Source organism: Cynocephalus volans, chromosome 1 (assembly GCF_027409185.1).
Source record: "Cynocephalus volans isolate mCynVol1 chromosome 1, mCynVol1.pri, whole genome shotgun sequence".
NCBI classification, from domain to species: Eukaryota; Metazoa; Chordata; class Mammalia; order Dermoptera; family Cynocephalidae; genus Cynocephalus; species Cynocephalus volans.
In genome coordinates this window covers 6,737,541-6,757,901 of record NC_084460.1, presented here as the reverse complement: position 1 = coordinate 6,757,901, position 20,361 = coordinate 6,737,541, and the positions used below count along the sequence as shown (strand labels likewise).

Genomic DNA, 20,361 nt, shown 5'->3' with positions numbered 1-20,361 from the left:
ATCCCGATTGTAACAGTGTTAAGAGGGTGGAAAATCCAATTATGGTATTTGAAAGGTGGGGCTTTTGAGAGGTGATTGGACCATAGACTCTGTCTTTATGAATAAATTAATCCATTCATGAAATAATGGTTAATGGTTTAGTGGGTTAATCATGAGCGTGGACTGGTGGCTTTATAAGGAGAGCACATGAAAGAGCTCTTGCCATTTTTCGCCATGTGATTGCCTCTGTCACCATGGGACCCTGTAGAGAGTTTCCACCCAGCAGGAGGCCTGCACCAGATGTGCCCTAGACTGTGGGCTTCCCCACCTCCAAAACTATAAGAAATAAGTTTCATTTCTTTATATATTACCCAGTTTCAAGTCTTCTGTTATAAGCAATGGAAAACGGACTAATACATAACCCAATTTTGTTTATATGAGAAAAACAAACTTCTATTTTAATTAAGCCACTGGTCTTTGGAGATTTCTGTTACCTACAGCCAAACCTAATCCTAACTAATACTAAGTGTGTGCATGAGTGTTAGCAGGCTTGTACACATGCATATATGCGAACACATGTAAACAAATTTATAGGGGAAGGACGAGCGTGGATATTCATTCATTTGCCTGTTAATGATAACTGAGCACCTGTCGTGTCCAAGGCACCATGACAGGACCCATGAGGGAGGCACAGATAAACCAGAGAGACCCTGCCTCAAGTAGCTCAGAGTCTAGGACACTGAGCTTAGACATGTGTGAGGGACAGTCAGGTTAGGACTTCTGAGAATGCACCTTCTGTTCTATTTCCTGAAACAAACCAGCTCACTTCTGATTCCTGCCAGGAATCAGAACTCTGCTTTTCCATGAACTTTTTGAAGTACCCTTGTATACTATGCTCCAAGCACTGAAGCCCCCTCTGGGACAAAAAATAATTTAAAAAATCAACATGAACAAGCCCCATGAGTAACACGAGAAGACCTACTAGATCCTCCTAATTAACACCCACAGTCCATTTGTACAAGAACAGAGGATGCAAAACATAATATAGATCAATTCAGTAGATGAGCCAGTGTAAAGTCTTGGGAAGCTTCCAAATTCAATCAATGTAAACAGAGCAAATATTTTGAACGTGAACATCTTAACCTGATTCATTGCGTTGTAGCACGACTGGGAAACAAAATGACAACGTGTTAAGTAACAGAAAGGCAAGGGTCTGCCTACGATTTAAATCATAGAGCCTGAATTTGTTAGTGTTTGTTCACCTGCTGAAGAGGTGGTGGAGTAAGTGCTTAGAGCAGATGGGAGGGCGGGAGGACACCTGGAACGGTACATAGCAGAAAGGAGCATCCTTGTGCCTGGAGGTGTGAACTCTTTAACAGGGCAAGGACTGTCCATTAGATTTCTTCTCAGAGGATGGTTCTTATCCTTCTCTGGTTTAAGAACAGAGAATCTAATGAAGACTTACCAGTATCTACACACACACAGAGCATTTGATACTATCATCAGACTGGAACCTCCCAGAATGCACCTTCTGTTCTGTCATCTTTCCTGGAAAAAAACAAAACAAAAGCAACACCAACAAAAAAACCCATTTCTTATTCCTTACAGGGATGGGTACTGTTTCATGACATTCAGTCCACAGCTGCAGAGACTGAAAGCAAGGCAGACCTGGATAGGAACCCCACCTGACCTAGGCTGAGAACCCCTGAGAGTGAAATAGCACTGAATGCAACACAGTCCTGATCACCAGGTATATTAGTTTTGCTTTGTAATGAATTACCTCAAAATTTAAAGGCTTAAAACAACAAACATTCATTATCTCCCAGTTTCTGAGGGTTAGTAATTCAGGAGTGACTTAGCTGGGTGGTTCTGTCTTGGGGTCATTCATGAGGTTTTGGTCAGGGTGTCTGCAGGGCTTTAGGATCTGCCTCCAAGATGGTTCTCCCACATGACCATTTGTAGGGAGCCTAGATCCTCACATGGGCCTCTCTATAGGGTTGTTTGAGGGTCCTCACAGCATGACATTTGGCTTTCCTAGAAGGACTAATCCAAATGAGGGCAAGGTGGAAGCCACAGTGTCTTTCATGACCTAGCCTAGGAAATCACATACTGTCACTCTCCGCCCCCCAACCCCCATTTTATTCATTAACAGTGAGTCAAGTCCAGGTCTCACTCAACAGGAGAGGAATTAGACTCTACCTTTTGAAGACAGGGTTGTCAAAGAAATTGTGGACATATTTTAAAACCACCAAATCAAGAAAACTTCTAATTACTAAGTCAATTTCTAGGTAGTTCGATAGCAGGAAAAGACATTAAGAATATCTCAGTCCTGAAAAGCTATGTTCTCTGGCAGGGTTTATGTGTTGGGCTATTGTGGGTTGGCTAATGTAAGTCAGTCTTCCAGATCCTGATCAACTGTGGTTGAACTGACTTAGATCTTTGCCTTCAAAGCTGAGGACCAAAGGGTATTGCTAACTTCCGAGTTAGCAGAGTCCCAAGCTGACCTCCAACTCCCTTCCGGTGCTAAATAATTGTGGGCTCGCCCACTGTTAGCATAACTATATTCAGAAACAGGTTAAAGGGTCTGGAAGGGGGATCCTACACATTCCAAATGGTGGGAAACGAAACTTCCCCTTCCTGCAGCAGAATCTCCCTCTCATGGCCTGGAACTGCCAGACCCAGCTCTGTTCAGAGCCTTCAAGGAAGTATTCTCCTTCCTCTCAACTCTCAATTACCTAAGTTCATTCTTTCCTTATTCCTTTCTGTATCCAGCCCGGGAGCTGGCTCAGTGCGAGCACTCAGTTGTGCTCAGTGTTTGCTGCATTAGTCATCTGATCGCCTCTCGGGACAGTTATTTTCTACCTTGTATTACAGTCCTGTCTCAACCTCCTTACAAAGTGTGGGTCTGGGGGTGTTATTTCTCGGATTTGGTCTCCCCAGGCGTTAGCACAGAGGCCGCCCGGAAGGACTTCCGCGAATACTTACTGAAAGAGAATAACCGGCACCCGAGGAGCACTCTGATTGACTGGGGCTCAGGGGACCTCGCCATCGAAAGAAAAGTTCTGCTTCCGCAGCCTCGCCGTGAAATCGAGCTCAGGCTCCCTGCACACAGCCCCTCGCCTGCACAGTCACTGAGGTTAGAGGCAGCCGCAGTGCACGTCCCTGCAGATACGCAGAGACAGTACAGGTGCCCGCCCACCGAGGCCGTGCCAACCGCGCGCACTGTCCTGCTCACCCCGACTCTCGGACTACGAGGTGGCGGGGCCTTGCGCCTCTGCGCCGCCGCCGAGCCCCTTCGGCCCGCGGGGCAGCGCTCCCGGAGCCCCCCGGCCCGCGCGGGACTACAACTCCCGAGATGCCTCGCGCGCCCGGCCCACCGGCTGCGCGCGGTCCCGCAGGGCGCGCGCGCGCGGCGGCCGATGGCGGCGCTCGGCGCGGTGGCGGTACTCGGCGCGGCGCGCGGGCTCGCTGGGCGGGCGGCGCGCGCGGCTGCGGGGCTCCGAGGCCGCGGCCCCGCCAGGGGCTACGCCGCGGGCCGCTCTCAGGTGAGGACGCCCGGGTTGCGGCCGAGTCGGCGCCCGGGTCGGCGCTGGGAGAGGGAGGGCCGCCGGCCGGGCGCTCCCGCACGCCGGCCTGGGAAGCGCCTCGGTGGGCTCGCGCTCGCGTGCGCCGCGTCCTCGCTTCAGGCTCCGCGTCCCCGCGCGCCCGGTCGCCCCTCCTCAGGCGCTGCTGCGGCCGGCGACACCGGCGCGCTCCGAGCGTGCGTGCTCGGCGCCTCCCTGGCTGCGCGTCGGAGCTCCTCTCCAGGGTTTCCGGCCAGGGTGTGATCCCTGCTCTTCCTCTTTGATTTTCAGATGGGAACGTCTTGCTGATGACTTCCCGCTAGGTCCGAGAGAGGCCCGGGGTCCCGCCCGGCAGCCGCTCCGGGGCGGGGGCGACAGGACGACAGGACGAGGGCCGGCGCGGCGTCCCCGCTCGGTGCTGCGGCCGGCACGACCCCGGTGTTAGGAAACCGGAGCCGCAGACAAGGGGAAAAGCGCCTTCTCCAGCTCAGACAGCTGGTGAAGACTGTGCCAGGACGCCCGCCAGGCTCCTCCGGTCCGCAGCCCTCACTTTCCCTTGGGCCATTTGCCTTTTCTTTAAAGGGGAATTACTTTGTCTTCTCAATCCACAATTTCTGTCTGTAATAATGATAATATTTTACATTCACACAGTGCCTTCGCAGTAGCTTTTTAATGTATTTTTAATTAGTAAATTATTTTAAACGACCACCTAGTGCTTACTTTGTGCCAGGAACTATTCTAAGTACCTTGCAATTATTAATTCCTATAATGTTCATAACTCTGGGTAAGTACCATTATTATTATTCCCATTTTACAGATGGAGGAACTGAGGCACAGAGAGGTTAAGCAACTTGCCCATGGGCACACAGCTGGTAAGTGGCAGAATCGGGAGCTCAGGTAGTCTGGTGCTAGAGTCCATGCTCTTCACAGCTATGCTGTTATTACTTTACATATGGAGCAGCAAAGAAGTTAAGTGACTCGGCCAGTGTTACAGAGCTAGAGGTGGCCAAGCTGAAAGTATGCAATGAGAATATATTTATAAAAGGACTGTAAACTGTAATGATATAAATATGAAGAAATATTGCAGTTATTTGTAACGATTGTATTGGCTCTAGTGTCTTTGCAGGTCCTGAGATATCTCAAAGTGATTTTCTGATCGAGTAGAAAAAGGGAAGAAAGGGATGTAGTGTAGCATAGAGTTTAAGAGTACTAACTTTATTTATTTATTGACTTATTTATTTACTGACTTTACTTACTTACCTACCGGCTGACTGGTAAGGGGATACGAACCCTTGACCTTGTAAGAGTACTTGCTTTAGAAGTGAATCCTGCTTGCACTGTTTATTAGCTGTTTGACTTAAGGCAACTTACTTAACTTTCTAAGCTTCAGTTTCCCCATCTATGTAATGGGGATATTGCTTACCATACAGTGTTTGTGTGAGAATAGGTAAGATGGTTTATGTAGGGTTCTCTGCGTAGTGACTGGCATATAGTAAGTTCTCTCAAGTGTGGAAGTAGTTGTGATAGTGGAGTTGTAATGATCATTCCTGCTGTTGAAACCACACCAAACCAATTCTAGGTAAGAAGCAGAAACACAAAGGAACATCTTAGTGGTCTCTTCATTTCAAACTTATATTAAAATCCCATACATCTAATCATAGCTACAAAAATGAACTTTGAGTAGAGGATCTGTCCTAATACCCAAGAATAGTTAGAAAAAAATCAAGTAATACAGAAGAAAAATCAATACAGATACAGAAGAGGATAAAGTGGAAAAAAAATCTGTTCCTTTCTCCTTTTTTCTAGGGACTTTCACTTAAAAAATTAATAGAGTTTACTTTTTTTTTTTTTTTTTTTACACACGAAGGCTATTCATTAACAGAAAACAATAATTTGAATCTTGTTCACAGGTGGCAACCATGGTGACCCTCTTCCTTCAGGTTCTGTCAGAGGGGATGGGGTTGACATCCTCCATTTGCCCAATCTTCATTCCCAAGTGCGTGGAGGCTCTGAGGTCCAGGGGTCTTTCCTCCTGTGGCTCGGAGTTTGATATGTAGGGCAGTGATGCCCAGCTCCTCGCACCTCTGGGCCACACCCTGGGCAGGCAGCATGGCAGCATATGGTGAGGATTCATCTTGGTCTGCCTTCACCTTCATCCCACCAGTCACATTGCAGATGGTCTCCTTGCCATAAAGACAAGTGACGTGGACAAAGGTATCACTGAAGGATGCAAAGATGTGGGAGACACCAAATACATTCTGTCCTTTGGCCACCTGAGATCCAAGGCTGATAACTTGTCCTTCCTTCTTTTCCTTCCCCTTGTGAGGTGCCATTTCTGCTTGTTGCCTCCAGGCTCAATAGACTTTACTTTTTAGAACAGTTTAGGTTTATGGAAGAATCGAGCAGACAGTACAGAGTTCCCTTATACTGCCCCCACACTGTTATTAACATCTTGCTTTAGTGATGTGTTTGTTACAGTTGATGCACGCCTTCACCTTTTATGTTGCTGGGTGCTTGGTTCTCTGTGTACTTTCCGAGGGATGGGGAAGGAGGGCTCGTGATAGAGGAGGGAGCCTTAGGATGTCGCTGAATTGTCTGAAAACCTTCTTGTTCTAAGTAGAAGGGGCTATGGATGCTTATTTCTAAGAAAATAAGGACATTTTGAACATAATTACAATGCCATTATCATACCTGACATTAGTAATTTTGTAATATCACTTAAAATCCAGGCCTTTTGAAATTTCCCTGATTGTGTCGAAATTATAAGCAAATACTTATGCGCTGTGTCCATAATAATACAAAAAGAAGGCACACTGTGTGCTGGAATGACACAGTCCTTACCTTCAGGGGCTTATCTTCTAAGAGTCACCAATGTCAGGAAAATAAGTATTCATGAAGAGGTTCGTTATAGCATTGTTTGTCATAGCAAAAATATGGGAAAATCTAAATGTCCCCAAATAGGGGATAGGGTGGTGGGAAAGGAGAGGTCTGCCCTGTTTCTCCCTAACCATTCATCCTTCGGGTAATTCAACATTCAGCCAACCTTTGTTGCGCACCCGCGAGGTATAAGAGCGTACCATATTCCGTTATCCCTTCAGACCTGGGTAATGCTTCTCTTTGAGAAGGATAAGATGATGAGATCTAAAAAGAACTATGGTTCCTTTCCACAGGAAAAATGCACATAGAGTGTTAAGGGGTTTATGGCTACCGTGAAATCTATCCACGTCCGTAGGTTTGGACCCCATTTTAATGGGATTTGTTGAGGAATAGGGAGGGCCTCCAGGGATCCTCGAGGGTCATTGGGTACACGAGTGCATGAGTACAGAGAACTGGAACTCCTAGCTGGGGGCTGGAAGGAGGTGGGGGAAGCAGGGTATTCCTGATAAAGAGGACCCGGTACCTCCTGGGGCCCCTGCTTGCTCTGAAATGCTGCTGAGTGAGCAGCTGAAGGAGCTCTGACTTTGTTGCTGGCTCAGTTTGAGGCTGAATCCTGAACCTAGCACTCGTGAACTGGGTGACCCTTAACTAGTTCTTTCTGAAGTTAGTTTCTTATTTGTCCAGGCAGATTTTTCAATGACTGTGTATTGAATACCATGTATGAGCTAGCACATTTTGCTAGGTACATAATGCCATTTGGAGATTATACACTTCCCCAAAGTGTTGGTGTTAGGAAAGTAGAATAATTTAATCAGCCCCCCTCGCCTTGGGGCAGGTTGGGGGTAGTGCAGCATTCTTTGTGGGCAGGTTGTGTGGGGGTGAAGTTAGTGTGCCTGCGGGGTGCCACCATCTTGGCTGGAGTTTAGTGGCTTGGGCAGCCACCGCTGCAAGAGTAGCCATGCTTTCCAACCTTGTTTGCCAGTTACCTAGCTCATAGACCTGCGTGTGAGGGGTCTGGTGACCCAGTCTGTTGTGTGTGGGGTCTGGTGACCCAGCCTGGCATATGAAGGGTTTGTGACCCAGTCTGGACAACGGGCTTGAGGGGTCTGTGAGCTCCAGACCCAGCTCTAGCTCGACAATTGGCCCAGTCGGTACAGGATTATGAGCAGGTAAAAGCTCCCGACAACTGGTGTAGTCGTGTAGCTTTACAATTGGCATCATGAACAGGATTAAAAGTGCTACAATTGGCGATGTCGACAGGATTCTGACACTAGCCTGTAGCACCACCACAGTTGGTACAATGAATACATAAAAGTACCTTTGTTATATGTCTAGCTCAGTGTCCGGTCCAGTCTTACTGGTCTGGGTACAGCAGGATCAGCCTTTGAGTCCAGAGTTAGAGGCATTCTTTGTTTAGGCATTTCCTTCGTGGCTTGTGGGGCTTGGTGAGTTTCTCCCTCGTCGCTGTTTTCTCATTGGTTTGAATTGCTTCCTTCTTTTCCAGTGTCCCTGGCACCTCCAACTTGGTGCCAGAGCTGTCATTGTCTAAGCCTGGGCGGCTGCACACAAGCTAACCTGGTGGAGGGGAGATGGGATCCTCACTTTATAGTCCCTCCAGTTCCTGTTTTACTTGACTCAGAAATTCTTCCCTCAGCTTCCCTGACCCCACACCCTCTTGATTTTCCTACGTACACTGTCTGCTGCTCCTTGTTTTTAGCTGGTGTCTCTTCTTTCTTTCTGGTTCTTTGAGAGCACAGACTTTCCAAATTTTCATCTGCAGTATCTTCTATATAGTGCTGATATCCCACTATCCAAAGTGGGACTTTTGTCCTCGCCCAGCCTCCCACCTGCTGCTCCTCCTGTACCCCTTGGTTCTGTGAATGATACCAGCATCCATCCTCCCAGGTTCCCACGCCAAAAAAAAAGTCATGAGAGTCTCTGTGTCTCCTTCGTCCCTCCTTTTCTGCATCTTAATGGTTACCAGTTCCTGGCTGTTCTGCCTCATAATTATGATCTGTCCCTTTCTTTAACTAGGGTTAAAGCCACCATTCTCTCTGTCTTGGATTGCAGTTGGTCCTGGCTGGTCTCTTTCAACTTGACTCCCTTCAGGTCTATTCAATCCATTTTTCTCTCTGCAGCCAAAATTTTTTTACACTACAGATCTGATGATGCCACTTTCCTGTTTCAAATTCCTTAAATTGGCCTTGGGAGACCCGTGATGGCCAATCCTCCCCTCCCCTATGGGTTAGGTACCTCTGGTGCAGGCTCTCATAAGCCCCCAGATCCCCTTATTTCTTAGTGTAGTGCTCAGTGTAGACCGTCTTGTGGCCATTTTTTACTTTTGTCCATTGGACTGTGTCACAGGGATCATGTCTTTCCTGCTTGTCTAGTCTGGTGCCAGTTGGGCTCTCAGGAGTTTTGCTAAATGTACATATTTGACCCATTCATCACCTAGCTTAAAATTCTCTTCCAAGAGACTACCTCTGTTTAATTCTGCTTATTTCATCGGTACTTAAATACTTAGAATTTGCACTTATGAAAATGCTGCAGTTTTAGTGGGTTTGTTTTCTAGACTGCTTGCTCTGTCACCCCAGCTAAGAAACGAGGGACTGGAGGACTGGCTGGTTATCTGAGTGGATTAGAGTGCAGCCTTGTAATACCAAGGTCAAGGGTTCGGATCCATGCAGCCACTGGCTGCCAAAAAAAAAAAAAAAAAAAAAAGGAGGGGCTGAAGTGCTGTTTATCTGTGTTTTGGGTTGTTCTTTGCAGACAGAGCCCTGTGCATAGAGTAGGTGTTTGCAGTAAGAACGCTTAGCCTAGTTGGCACCAATAAAACAAAAACAGCAAACAGATTAGGTTAGATTTTTTTTGACAATTGAAAAACATCTTGTATTTTTTTTATAGGCAGTTCATAAAATAAGAAAATGTAATGTATTTTTTAAAAAGCTAGTGTTCAACTTTATGAATCCAGGAAATGCAGATTGAGATGAGTTACCATTTTTTTTAAACTTTGACAAACTGTTACATGCGAAAATCAGTATTGTAAGGGTAGAATATGTTGCCAGTGGCCATATACATTGATACACGTTTTTGGAAAACAGTTCGTAGGTGTTGTGTAATTTCAGTGTTTGCACTCTTTGACTTCTTAAACCTACTTTTAAGAATTTGGCGTAAGGAAATATCCCTAATATCAAGAAAATCAGCATTCATGAAGAGGTTTTGTATGGCATTATTTGTCATAGCAAAAATGTGGAAAAACCTAAATGCCTCAAATAGGGGAAACATAATGTTAGTGGATTATTCACTCAGAATATTATGTAACCATAAATGTTTAGGAGGTAGAGCTGCATGTATTGATATGGAAGGACAGCCAAGAGATACCAACGAAAAAAATTAAGATGGACGAAGTACAACATGGTTCCATTTGTGTGTGTGTAGCTAAAAGATAAAAGATATATAATATATATGCTGTGTATCCTTAAAAGGTTTCTGGAAAGTATGCAAGAGAGGGAATGGGACTACATAGAAGAAGGAGGCAAGAAACTTTTAAAACATTTTTCATGTCATCTATAGCAATTGAGGGTTTTTTTGTTTTTGTTTTTAACTTTGCATGTGTTGTTATAATAAAACAAAATCTTAAAAGATGATTATAATGGTTATTGCAGCCAGTAAAAATATTTATGATGTGTCAAGTAAAAAGAACAAGATACAAAGTTGCATATATAAAGTGTAGTTGTAGCTACAAGACAGATATAAGAATGGGTGGAAAAGACAGAAAGGAAGTATTACTTGGTTATGTTCAAGTGCTGGGATTATGTTTTCTTTGAATTTCTCTATTTTTCAGTTTAAAAATTGCTTTATATTAATTATGCAAAAAAGATTTAAAGAAAATAGTTATATGCTTTAAAAAGCATGAAAAAGGAGTAATTCTTTGTTCTAACAAAGTTGGATTTGCCCTATCAGAAATCACATGCCTTCATTTATTTGTTCTTTCTGACATAGTTTTTCCAGGGCCCTGGGTGACTTGAGGATGATGTTGAGGGTTGTTTCTTTTTCCTTCCTCCTCTTCTGCCTCTTGACGACGTGTGCAGTGGTCATTCTCCTCTCTTATTCCCTGTGCAGAACCCGCCCACCTTCGGCTTCCTGTTGGACATCGATGGCGTGCTGGTGCGGGGCCACAGAGTGATCCCTGCTGCCCTGGAAGCATTCCGCAGGCTGGTGAACTCCCAGGGAGAGCTGCGGGTGCCCGTGGTTTTTGTCACAAATGCTGGGAACATCTTACAACACAGCAAAGCCCAGGAGCTGTCAGCCCTGCTGGGGTGCAAGGTAAGGAGGCAGTCAGAGGCCTAGAAACCCCAGGACCTGGTTCCTAATGGAACCCCCACTCACTCCAGCTCTAAATCCCTTTCCCTGGATTGGGGTACAGTATTCACAAGCCAGAGGTTATGGCCAATTGGGTCAGTGGGAATCTTTCAGCCCTGCAGGAAAAGTGGCTTGAAGTTCCAACCTAGCTTCATGAGTAGAGCCTCATCAGTATTGGTTTTTTGTTTGTTTGTTGTTTTGGTGGCTGGACCGAAAGGGATAGAACCCTGGACCTTAGTGTTATCAGCACCATGCTCTAATCAACTGAGCTAACCAGCCAGCTCCCAATTTTAAAAAAAAATTTTTTTCAGTATATATATATATGTATATGCATGGTTGAGCACAAAAATCTTGCCCATGTATTTTTAGTTTACTGTCTTTGTATCCGTTTCTTCTGGGCTTCAAGGTGTTGTCTTTTGGATTATTAGTCCCCAGAAAGCAAGAGTTGCTTTTCTCTAAAACTCCACATACCAGACTCTGAAGTAATAGCCCTTGTTTTTCATAAATAAGATGTATACACCCAAATGAATGCTGATTTCCAAAAGCAGTCCCTCGTACCCACTTACAGTTCCACACTGTATCCCAGCGGTGACACATTCTTGTATGTTAAAAGTGAATTTAGTGTTTTGGAAAGAGTCTTTGGAACCAAGAAAGTAAACCGGCTGGCCCTAGATAGGTTCTTCTCACACAAGTTTGAATAAGTTTTAGAAGTGTTGGGTGCTAGAAAGGGCTTTTTTCTTCCTTATTTTTCTGGGATTTTTTCCTTCCCTTGGTATAAGAACCTGCCACCTACCTTCCCATTATTCTCCCTCAACTGCTGCGTCTTCTTCTGCTCCCCTCTGTCTCTTGGCTGTCCCTACAGGTGGATCCAGACCAAGTTATTCTCTCTCACAGCCCCATGAAGCTCTTCTCACAGTACCATGGGAAGCGGATGCTAGTGTCTGGGCAGGGGCCCCTGGTGGAGAATGCCCGAGCGTATCCTTCTGGTCGTCTTACTCTGGCTGAGGAGGAACGGGCAGGACTGAGGCCTTTCCCCCTTGGCTGAGTGGGGACCATAGTGAGAAGTGCTGGGCACAGGGTGCCAGGGGTGCATGGGACACATGGTGGGCTCTCAGTGGAGGAAGGACAGCACACAAACACATCAGTCTTTGTGCAAGGTGGCTTCCACAAGCCAGTCTACATGCCATTGCATCAGAATCTTCTGGGGAACTTATACTATAGACTCCTGGGCTTTACCCCTGGAGAGTCTTTATTCACTAGGTATAGGGTGAAACTCAGGAATCTGTATTTCTTTTTTTTTTTTTTAAATAACACCTATGTAGGTGATTCTGTAACTGGGTTTGGGAACCACTGGTCTACCCTCTTCCTTGGGGCGCTTAGTCAGCTCATCAGCCAGTATTAACAAAGCATCCACAGTGAACTCAGCCTTTCGGGTGTGTGTACACTCAGCGGGCAGAAGACTGGGTCCCTGCTCTCAAGCAGCTTATTCACTTGTGCTCAGTACTTCCTGGGTCCCAGCACTGTGCTGCATGTTCCTAAGGGGTGGGGGCTCAATCAAGGGGTTCATACGTGAGGAGGCGAGAACAGCACACCTGTGAGCAGTAAAGGAATGTTTAGGATGGCATGTGATTGGGGGCTAGACACAGTGTAGGTTCTCCTTGTCACAGGTGTTGATGAGAGGGGAATGACCCTGGTGCGGGAATTGTCTGTGGCTTCATAGAGCATTGTGGAGCTGTGCCCCAGGAGATGGTTAAGGTTTCCCAGGCAGGGGAGGTAGGAGGTTGGAATGAAATAAAGTGGGAAAAGAACAGGAAGGGAGGTGCCAGGGGTGGGAGACCTTGAAAGTAAACTCAAGGAGTGGGAACTTCTCAGGGCAGTGGGGAGGCAGTGCAGACTTTGATGCTGATGGGGTGACATAGTGGAATCATCATTTTTGGGAAGTTCATTCTGAGAGTAACCTGAAACCATGTCCAGTTCAGACTGAAAGTTGGAATTGAGGACAGGAAAGTGGAGGCAGGTCTCAGAGGAGACAAGGCTGGAGCTGCTTGTCCCCCCTATGGCCTCCCCTTCCTTGATGAATTGGGTTCCTCCTTCAAGATTTTAGTTCCAGTCTAACTTCTCCATTACTCTCTGCCCTGAGGAGTCTCTTCTGAAATCAGCACTTAATGCCAGCACTGTTTTTGGTGGGCTCTGAGCATGTTGTAAGCTCCTTGAGGACAGATTCTTATAAGCCTTTGCACCCTGGCCAGTGCCTGGCATAGGACCTGGCATGCAGAATGTGCCCCGTGACTGCAGATGGGCTGCCTGGAGTTGCTCGTCTCACTCCGCCTGTGTGATCACAGCCTGCCTGCCAGCACCTGCAGGGTGTGTGCCACCCTTGTGGCTCTGCTTGGTTCCCTCAGGAGTGGGTCTAGTTCTCCTCACTTGTGATCTGAGAAAAGCACCTTCAGAAAAAGCATTCAGAAGAGCACCTTCCCCAGAACTATCCAGCTTTGCTTCCCTGACATTGCTCCAGACTGGGCTTCCAGAATGTGGTTACTGTGGATGAGCTGCGGACGGCCTTCCCTGTGCTTGACATGGTGGACCTTGAGCGGCGGCCAAAGAACACGGTAATGGGGAGCAGGGGTTGGGGTGCGCCCTTCTGTATCACTCCCGGGCTCGCAGTGCTCAGTCTGGCCTCCTGTTCCTGCGTTGGTTCCACTCCCTAAGCTCGTGACCCTCCTGCTCAGAGCTGCATCTTGTCCCTGCTTCTGCAGTGCTTGGTTGTCGCACAGTCATGTCTGGCCAAGGGTTTTGTTCCCTGGGTACGTAAGAATGGCCCAGAGGAGCAACAGACTCCAAGCCCTGTCCTTTCTGCATGGTTTGTAATTAGCCGGAAACCCCTTTCAGAGCCCTGGCATCTCCTCCAATAGTTTTGTGTTTGACTAGCTGGCTTTCCCAGTGTTGCCTGGGAGAATCATTAACCTTTGTTAAATTAGTCACTGCTGCTGCTTTATGCTGAGGTGTGGTACAGAGTTGCCCTTGCGAGAAGCAGCTGGCTTGTAAAAAGTGACACTGGCAGTTGTGTGGATCCGCACGTGTGCCTTTTGGGTTTGGTTTGTTCAGACCTCTGGCTTGATTTCTTCTCTCTTCTGGTCAGCAGTTCCTGGGCCTCTCATTGATCATGTACAGTACAGCTGCCTGTCTCTTGAGGTGCCCCTCAGCCTGCTTCTTCCTTGTGTGAACTTTATGTGTGTGTATATATCCCCCAGCTGATATTTTAAGTCAGACCACCCTCCAGATTTGTTGAAAAGCAGTTGTAAACAGACAGCTTGCTTTTATTTATTTACGTAGCCCAAGCCCTTTTCCCTCCAGAGCTTTTCGAGTGGATAGAGTGCTCCCTCCCTCGAGAGCTTCCTCCTTGAACCATGCGGATTTGTGGAGAGCCAGAGTGTCCAAGATCTCAGGATAGCTCAGAAGCTGAGCCCCGCACAGGGGAAGTGATTTACCGCAGGTCACATAGCTGGTTGGTGGCAGAGCCAGGTCTACCGTGGCCTGGCAAGGGCACAGACCCACGAGGCCAGTAAAATGAAGACTGCTGCTCTGAAGTGACAGAGAAACGGTCCACCCTGCTCCGACAGCCTCCTTTTCCTCCAAGGCTCACCCTCACCTTTAGCTGCCTCATTCTAGAGACACTTGCTTGCCTGTACCTTGTGTCCTGTCCTCTCCGGAGAAAGACAGCTGACCGCCCTTCCTCCTGGCTGGCCTTCACATGTGGTATTCATCAGCCAGTTCTCTGCAACCCAGTCGCTCTCTTTTACCCTTTCTTTGCGAATCTTCTTCCTCAGTCCTGTCCAGCTTTTCCTTGGCTTGGGCTGGACCCTGAGACAGTCTCTGATGTGTGTGGAATGTGTCTTTCCTGCCACCCACTCTGGGAGACGGTGTGTGATTCTCCAAGAGTGGAGAGTGACTGTCACATTGATGGACCTCTTCTTTGTCTCTTGGCAGCCCCTGCCGAGGAATGACTTCACAGCCATCGAAGGTAAAAGAGGTCCTCTTCTTGGGTGTGGGGTCTTTTGTTTTTGGTCTCCTTTCACGCCCTCGGGCTGTTTTCGTGTGCCTGCAGCCTGGGAGAGTGGCGAGCATGGCCTCGGCATGAGTACGCCGGGTCCTGCTCTTGGTCTGCCTTTCTCTGCCTCTGAGACATTTGTTGTTAATCTTTCCTTCCGTGTCACTCACCTTATTATTCCAGAAAAACCATAAGCTTAGAGAATCGTAGGATGGGAAGGTTCCTAGAGGCAATCTAGACCAGTGTTTCTCAACTCTGATAAACGCAATTCTCCCCTCGTATAACAAAAATAATATCCCCTTTACTGTCTTGAATGAAATTCATAGATAATATCACTTTTCTATATGCATATGTTAATTAGCTAAGTATAAAGCCCTCACTGTAATAGGGGGAAAAAAATAAAAAGGAACATTTTTAGAAAGAGGAAAGTAATGTGTTTCAATACGTACTAATTATCCAAGAAGAAAAGTGATTGCATGGAACACAGTCACTGTGATTGTTACAGCCAAAGATGCAGACCAGTGTGTGTTATAGGTGTGGGGTGATGCGTTTTATTGGTGACTCAGAAATTAGGGGCAGCCTTGCCATGGGTGAAAAGATTTTCCGAAATAGGGAACAACTCTTGATGACGTTGGAAAAAACAAAGTACAGTCTTCTCTTGACTTACGTTATAGTTTTATTTTTGGAAAAATCAGTTTTTATTAAAACTGTACAAAAAATACTTTGTGATTGTATGTGAAATGGAATTAATTATAAACACCTACATGAATGTCAGGAGAGACATTCACATGTTATTAGGATGACGGACAGTTTTTGATCATGCAGGACTGTCCTGAGCATCTAGTATCCCTGGCCCTTCCCACAACCATAACCTGCCAAGTGTCAGTCATTGTGACAATTAAAATATATTCTGCAATTTCTGAAACACCTCCTTAGGGAGCGGTACTGCCCCATTGAGAACCAGTGGTCTGGTTCAATTCACTGGTCTTGTGGCTGGTACCAGCCTCCGTCATTTGTTAAGTGCTTCCTGTGTGTCCAGCACTGGGTTAGGTGTTCACTTATTAAAACTCATTTCTATTCTCACAACACTCTAAGTAGGTGTTGCTGTTACGTAGCTGAGGAAACTGAGGCTTGGAGAAGTTGAGTCACTTGCCCACAATCGTACAGGAAAATTATCAGTCAGGATTGGAGCTCAGGACTCTATCCTTCCATGTCCCTCTCTCTTGACCAAGAGACCATACTGGCTCCTGGGGCTCAGAGAGAAGTGGCTGAGTGCATGTGGGAAAAGTGTGGTGGGTAGAGCCTCTGTCCACAGGAGGAGCCAGTGCTAAGGTGTGCAGCCTTTATTTTTTACCCTCTTCTGTGAAGAGCCAGTGGACACAAGTTCAAATGGTAGCCCTCGGGAAGCTGCCTCCTGGGACCTGGGCTTTGCTCACCCAGGGCGAGTGGGTGGTGGCTCTTTCAAGGCTGGTTTAGGGAGCCACACCCTTGACCGGGTGAGTGCATGGTGGGTGAAGAGCCTGTGGGTGGGGAACAGCAGCTGGCCTCAGCTGGCCTGAGGGCCTTCTGCCTGCCCGCCCACCACAAAGGGCAGGCTGAGTGCCCTGCAGCCCTCATTCCATGCCTTTGCTCTTAAAGGGGTGCTTCTCCTTGGGGAGCCAGTCCGCTGGGAGACAAGCTTGCAGCTGATCATGGATGTCCTCCTCAGCAATGGGAACCCTGGGACTGGTCTGGCAGCAGCCCCCTATCCTCATCTTCCTGTCCTGGCGAGCAACATGGATCTCCTTTGGATGGCTGAGGCCAAGATGCCCAGGTAAGGACACACAGTCCCAGGCTTTCACCCTCATGGCCCACTTACAGCTGCGGCTTGGGCAGTCCTATACAGTTTCTCCCCATCACTCTGACACTCTAGGGGTCAGACCCCACCTAGGCAGGCCCTGTAGTTGCCCCAGTAAGTTGGATTTCTGGGAGGGCTTTCAATGGTCACTTCACATTTTATTAAACTAAAACTGTAGATTACTGAGCACTGAAGATGTATTGAGATGACTTTCAACACACTGCCTCTGCCTTTCATAATCTTAACAAAACACGCTCTTCTTGTTAATCAAACAAACTGTTTACCTACTCTTGCTGCCTTGCCTGCCCCCTATAGCATGGGTTCTTTCACTTCTTTGTTTCCTTTTATCCTGAAAACAGAGGGACGGGTAAAAGCAAGCATGTTCCTGATGGTTGTGTAGACCAGAGAACTAAGGCCCAGTGGATAAGTGCCTATCTCAGAGGCACACAGTATTGATCAAGCCCACACTCCCTGCTCAGGCATGTGGACCTCGTCTGTCCTGTCCTTTTCTGGATTTGAGCACAGGTACAAGCAGCCCTTGTTCTGGCCCTCACAGTACGTTACTGGAGGCCAGCTGACAGCTGCTGTGGACTGCTGGGCGTCTGTGATCTGTGTGGCCAGTCGCAAGTCTTCTCAGCCTGCTCCTGACTTGCAGGGAGCTGTGTGGGTGATTGGCTGACAGATGGGGTCAGGGCCTAGTGCTGCCTCAGGTCACATAACTCAATAGCCCAAAGAGACAGGGGAATATAGTATTCTGTCTCATCAGTTTTAAAGTGTATTCCTGTAGCCTGAGGTTTGATATCTTCTCTAAAGTATTATTCCTAGAGTATGCTGACATTACGCGAGGGGGGTTTTGCTATGTTGCTGTGAACTGAATAGCAAGGGACAAATTTCTGTTTATAAACCAGATTTCAGATTAATTTTTCGTTCAGTAATTTAAAAATTGAAAAAAATTCTTTATATAATTATATGATACTGAAATATAACTAAAATATAGCACAGTATCAGGTAGGATTTGGTTTGGCAACAAAGGATGAAAACCCAAAACAAAAGTGTCTTAAACAAGGTAGAAGTTTCTTTCTTTGTCATGTGAAAGAAGTCTGGCGTAGGCTGTCGAGGGCTCTTGCCGTGTCAGAGACACAGGCACCTTCTTTCCTCCTGTGCAGTCCTTAGCTCTTCACTATGTAACCCAGAATGGCTGCCCAAACTCCAGCCGTTATATCAGCATTCCAGGTGGCAGGAAGGAGTATGGGAGGGAAGAGAAGAGTACTGTCCCTAATTTTAGGATACTTAATAAGTGTAGCCCAGCACTTTGCTTTCGTTGCCTGTTTACCTGTAGCTTGGTCACACTAGCTGCAAGGGAGTCAAGGGAATGTATTTTCATACACCTAATGGCCATGTGCTCAGCTGAAAATTGACACTAGCAAAGAAGGAGAGAGTGGCAATCAGTAGTCTGCTACAGATCTAAAGCAGAATCTAAGCTTAAGTTTCTGGGGTCATACTGCTTGGGTTGTAATCTTAGCTCTGCCACCTTGGGCGAATTACTTAATCTTGCTATGTCTCAGTTTCCTCATTTGTAAAATGAAGATAATAACATCTGTCTGTATTAGTCCATTTCTGTTGCTTAGAACAGAATACCTGAAAGTGGATAATTTATAAAGAAGTAAAACTTATTTCTTACAGTTTCAGAGGCTGGGAAGTCCAAAGTCCAAGGAACACATCTGGTGAGGGCCTTTTTCTTTGGGGTAACTCTTCCAGCAACCCAGGTTATCACATGGCAAATTGCTTGAGCAAGAGAGCACCAAGCTTCTCACTCTTCTTTTAAAGCCATCAGAACCATGCCCATTACTCCATGAACCGATCAGTCCATTCACAAGGGCACAGTCCTCACAATCTAATCACCTCTCAAAGACCCCACCTTTCAATTACCATAATAGGATCTCCAACCCTCCACACTGTTACAGTGAAGATTAGTACACAAACCTTTGGGGGACACAATTCAACCCACAGCACCGTCTCATACGGTTTTTCTGAGTTCAACATGATATTATTCTGTCTCCAGAGATAGAACAGTGCTCAACAGATGTAAGCTCTTACTGGAAGTAATTTACCTTTGCTCCATCACCACCAGGGCCCTCAGTAAAAGGTTGGTATACATGAGCACTGCTTAGAGAATGGCAGGTGGCCTGGAAGAGCCTGGAGAAGGGGACGGCTGAGCAGCTGAGCTCTCTTCTCTGGCAGGTTTGGCCACGGCACCTTTCTGCTGTGCCTGGAAACCATTTACCAGAAAGTGACGGGCAGTGAACTGAGATACGAGGGCCTGATGGGCAAGCCCAGCATCCTTACTTACCAGTATGCGGAGGAGCTGATCAGGCAGCAAGCAGAGAGGCGGGGCTGGGCCGCCCCCATCCAGAAGCTCTATGCTGTGGGGTGAGCTCTGCTCTGCTTCCTCTCTGTTTCACACTGCCCTACCCTTCCCCTTACCTGCTCTAACCCCTCTTGTTTCCCTATGTCTAATTCACAGCTTCACCTTCCCAAATTGTTCTCCATTCTCCTTGCTTTGCAACACTGAACTTGGGTTTTCTCCTCTTTCCTTTTCCGGGATGGCTGCCCCTGCCAGTGATAACCCTATGTCTGATGTCTACGGAGCCAACTTGTTCCACCAGTACCTGCAGATGGCCAGGCGTGATGGGGCAAAGGAACTGGGGGCTGGTGGCCTACAGCAGCAGTGGCGCTCAGCAGCCTGTAGCTGTGTCTCCATCCTGGTGTGCACCGGTGTGTACAGCCCCCCTGAGCCTGCACAGCAGGGCTGGGAACCTCCATTCCATGGGCACCGGGACTTCCGCTTCCATCCGGGGCTCATGAAGGCGTCCCACGTTGTGAACGATGTGAACGAGGCTGTGCAGCTGGTTTTCCGCGAGGAGGGTTGGGCTTTGTAGGGAGGGCGGTGAGTGAATGGAGCTAGGGGTGGGCTTGTTTGCTGGGCATCAGGTCAGGGCCTGGTTTCCTTGCCTCTGTCTTCCTGCTGCCCAGCGGTGTGACGTTGCTTGTCACTTGGCAGAAGACATGGCTTTTCTGATACACGGCACTAGCCACAGAAATGTACTCTGGGTAGCACCTCATGTGAAACTATCGAGATTTTCTGGGCCCAGTTCCTATATGCCTATCCCGGCAGTCTGACCTCAGGCCAGTCCCTTTACCTGTGTGCCTCAGTTTACCCTTTATTTCAGTAGGGACTTGTGAAAAGAGGGAGGCAGGGTGGAATAGAGTGGAAGTTTCTGCAAAGCTTTTGTCCCTTGAAGGAAGTGCGCTGCATGTCAGCCTGGTGTGTGACTAATACCCGTGCTTTCCACGTGTTCTAGTTTACTGCCCAGAGACTTTGGAGCTTATTTTTTTTAATTAAAATAACCATAATAAATATTCCTTATGTTGTCCATTGTGAAGCTCTGTCTGGAATGTACTAAAAGTCCTGTTGGAGTGGATAGTGATGAGTGTGTGGATGACCCGGGGCAGGGAGATGGTGCATTTCACTCCAGAAGGTGCTGACGTCTCCTTTCCTGCGTCTGTCCTTCCTCCTACCCCTAAACCCACAGCCAGTCTGGGCTGTGAAGCCTGAGTCTGTCTAGGAATGGGTTGTGCCCAGCTTAAGCATATACTTAGCAACTTCCTGGTGTGGGAAAGAAAAAGGCTGTTGT

At 47.2% G+C, this 20,361-nt stretch overlaps 1 protein-coding gene and 1 pseudogene across 3 annotated transcripts; one reads left to right on the top strand and one right to left on the bottom strand.

The window, feature by feature from the left end:
* Positions 1-3,398: 3,398 nt before the first annotated feature.
* HDHD5 (haloacid dehalogenase like hydrolase domain containing 5) lies at positions 3,399-20,102 on the top strand. Of its 3 annotated transcripts, none has more exons than XM_063106551.1 (9): positions 3,462-3,524; positions 4,360-4,414; positions 10,542-10,745; positions 11,644-11,756; positions 13,297-13,390; positions 14,769-14,802; positions 16,468-16,642; positions 18,908-19,096; positions 19,287-20,102. In XM_063106551.1, exons 2-9 carry the CDS (start codon positions 4,400-4,402, stop codon positions 19,603-19,605), a joined length of 1,143 nt encoding a protein of 380 aa, XP_062962621.1. In that variant the 5' UTR covers positions 3,462-3,524; positions 4,360-4,399; the 3' UTR covers positions 19,606-20,102. The 3 variants fall into 3 exon arrangements, with proteins under 3 accessions (XP_062962604.1, XP_062962621.1, XP_062962612.1); XM_063106542.1 differs by lacking the exon at positions 3,462-3,524 and adding an exon at positions 4,026-4,077; XM_063106534.1 differs by lacking the exon at positions 4,360-4,414 and having other exon boundaries at positions 3,399-3,524.
* On the bottom strand, positions 5,398-5,875 carry LOC134384451 (small ribosomal subunit protein uS11-like; annotated as a pseudogene).
* Positions 20,103-20,361: the final 259 nt, after the last annotated feature.

Coding starts and splice junctions, on each gene's coding strand:
- HDHD5 (XM_063106534.1), top strand. CDS start 3,399: ATGGCGGCGCTCGGCGCGGTGGCGGTACTCGGCGCGGCGCGCGGGCTC. Junction 10,746..11,643: donor CAGCCCTGCTGGGGTGCAAG/GTAAGGAGGCAG, acceptor CTGTCCCTACAG/GTGGATCCAGACCAAGTTAT. Junction 19,097..19,286: donor CAGAAGCTCTATGCTGTGGG/GTGAGCTCTGCT, acceptor TGCCCCTGCCAG/TGATAACCCTATGTCTGATG.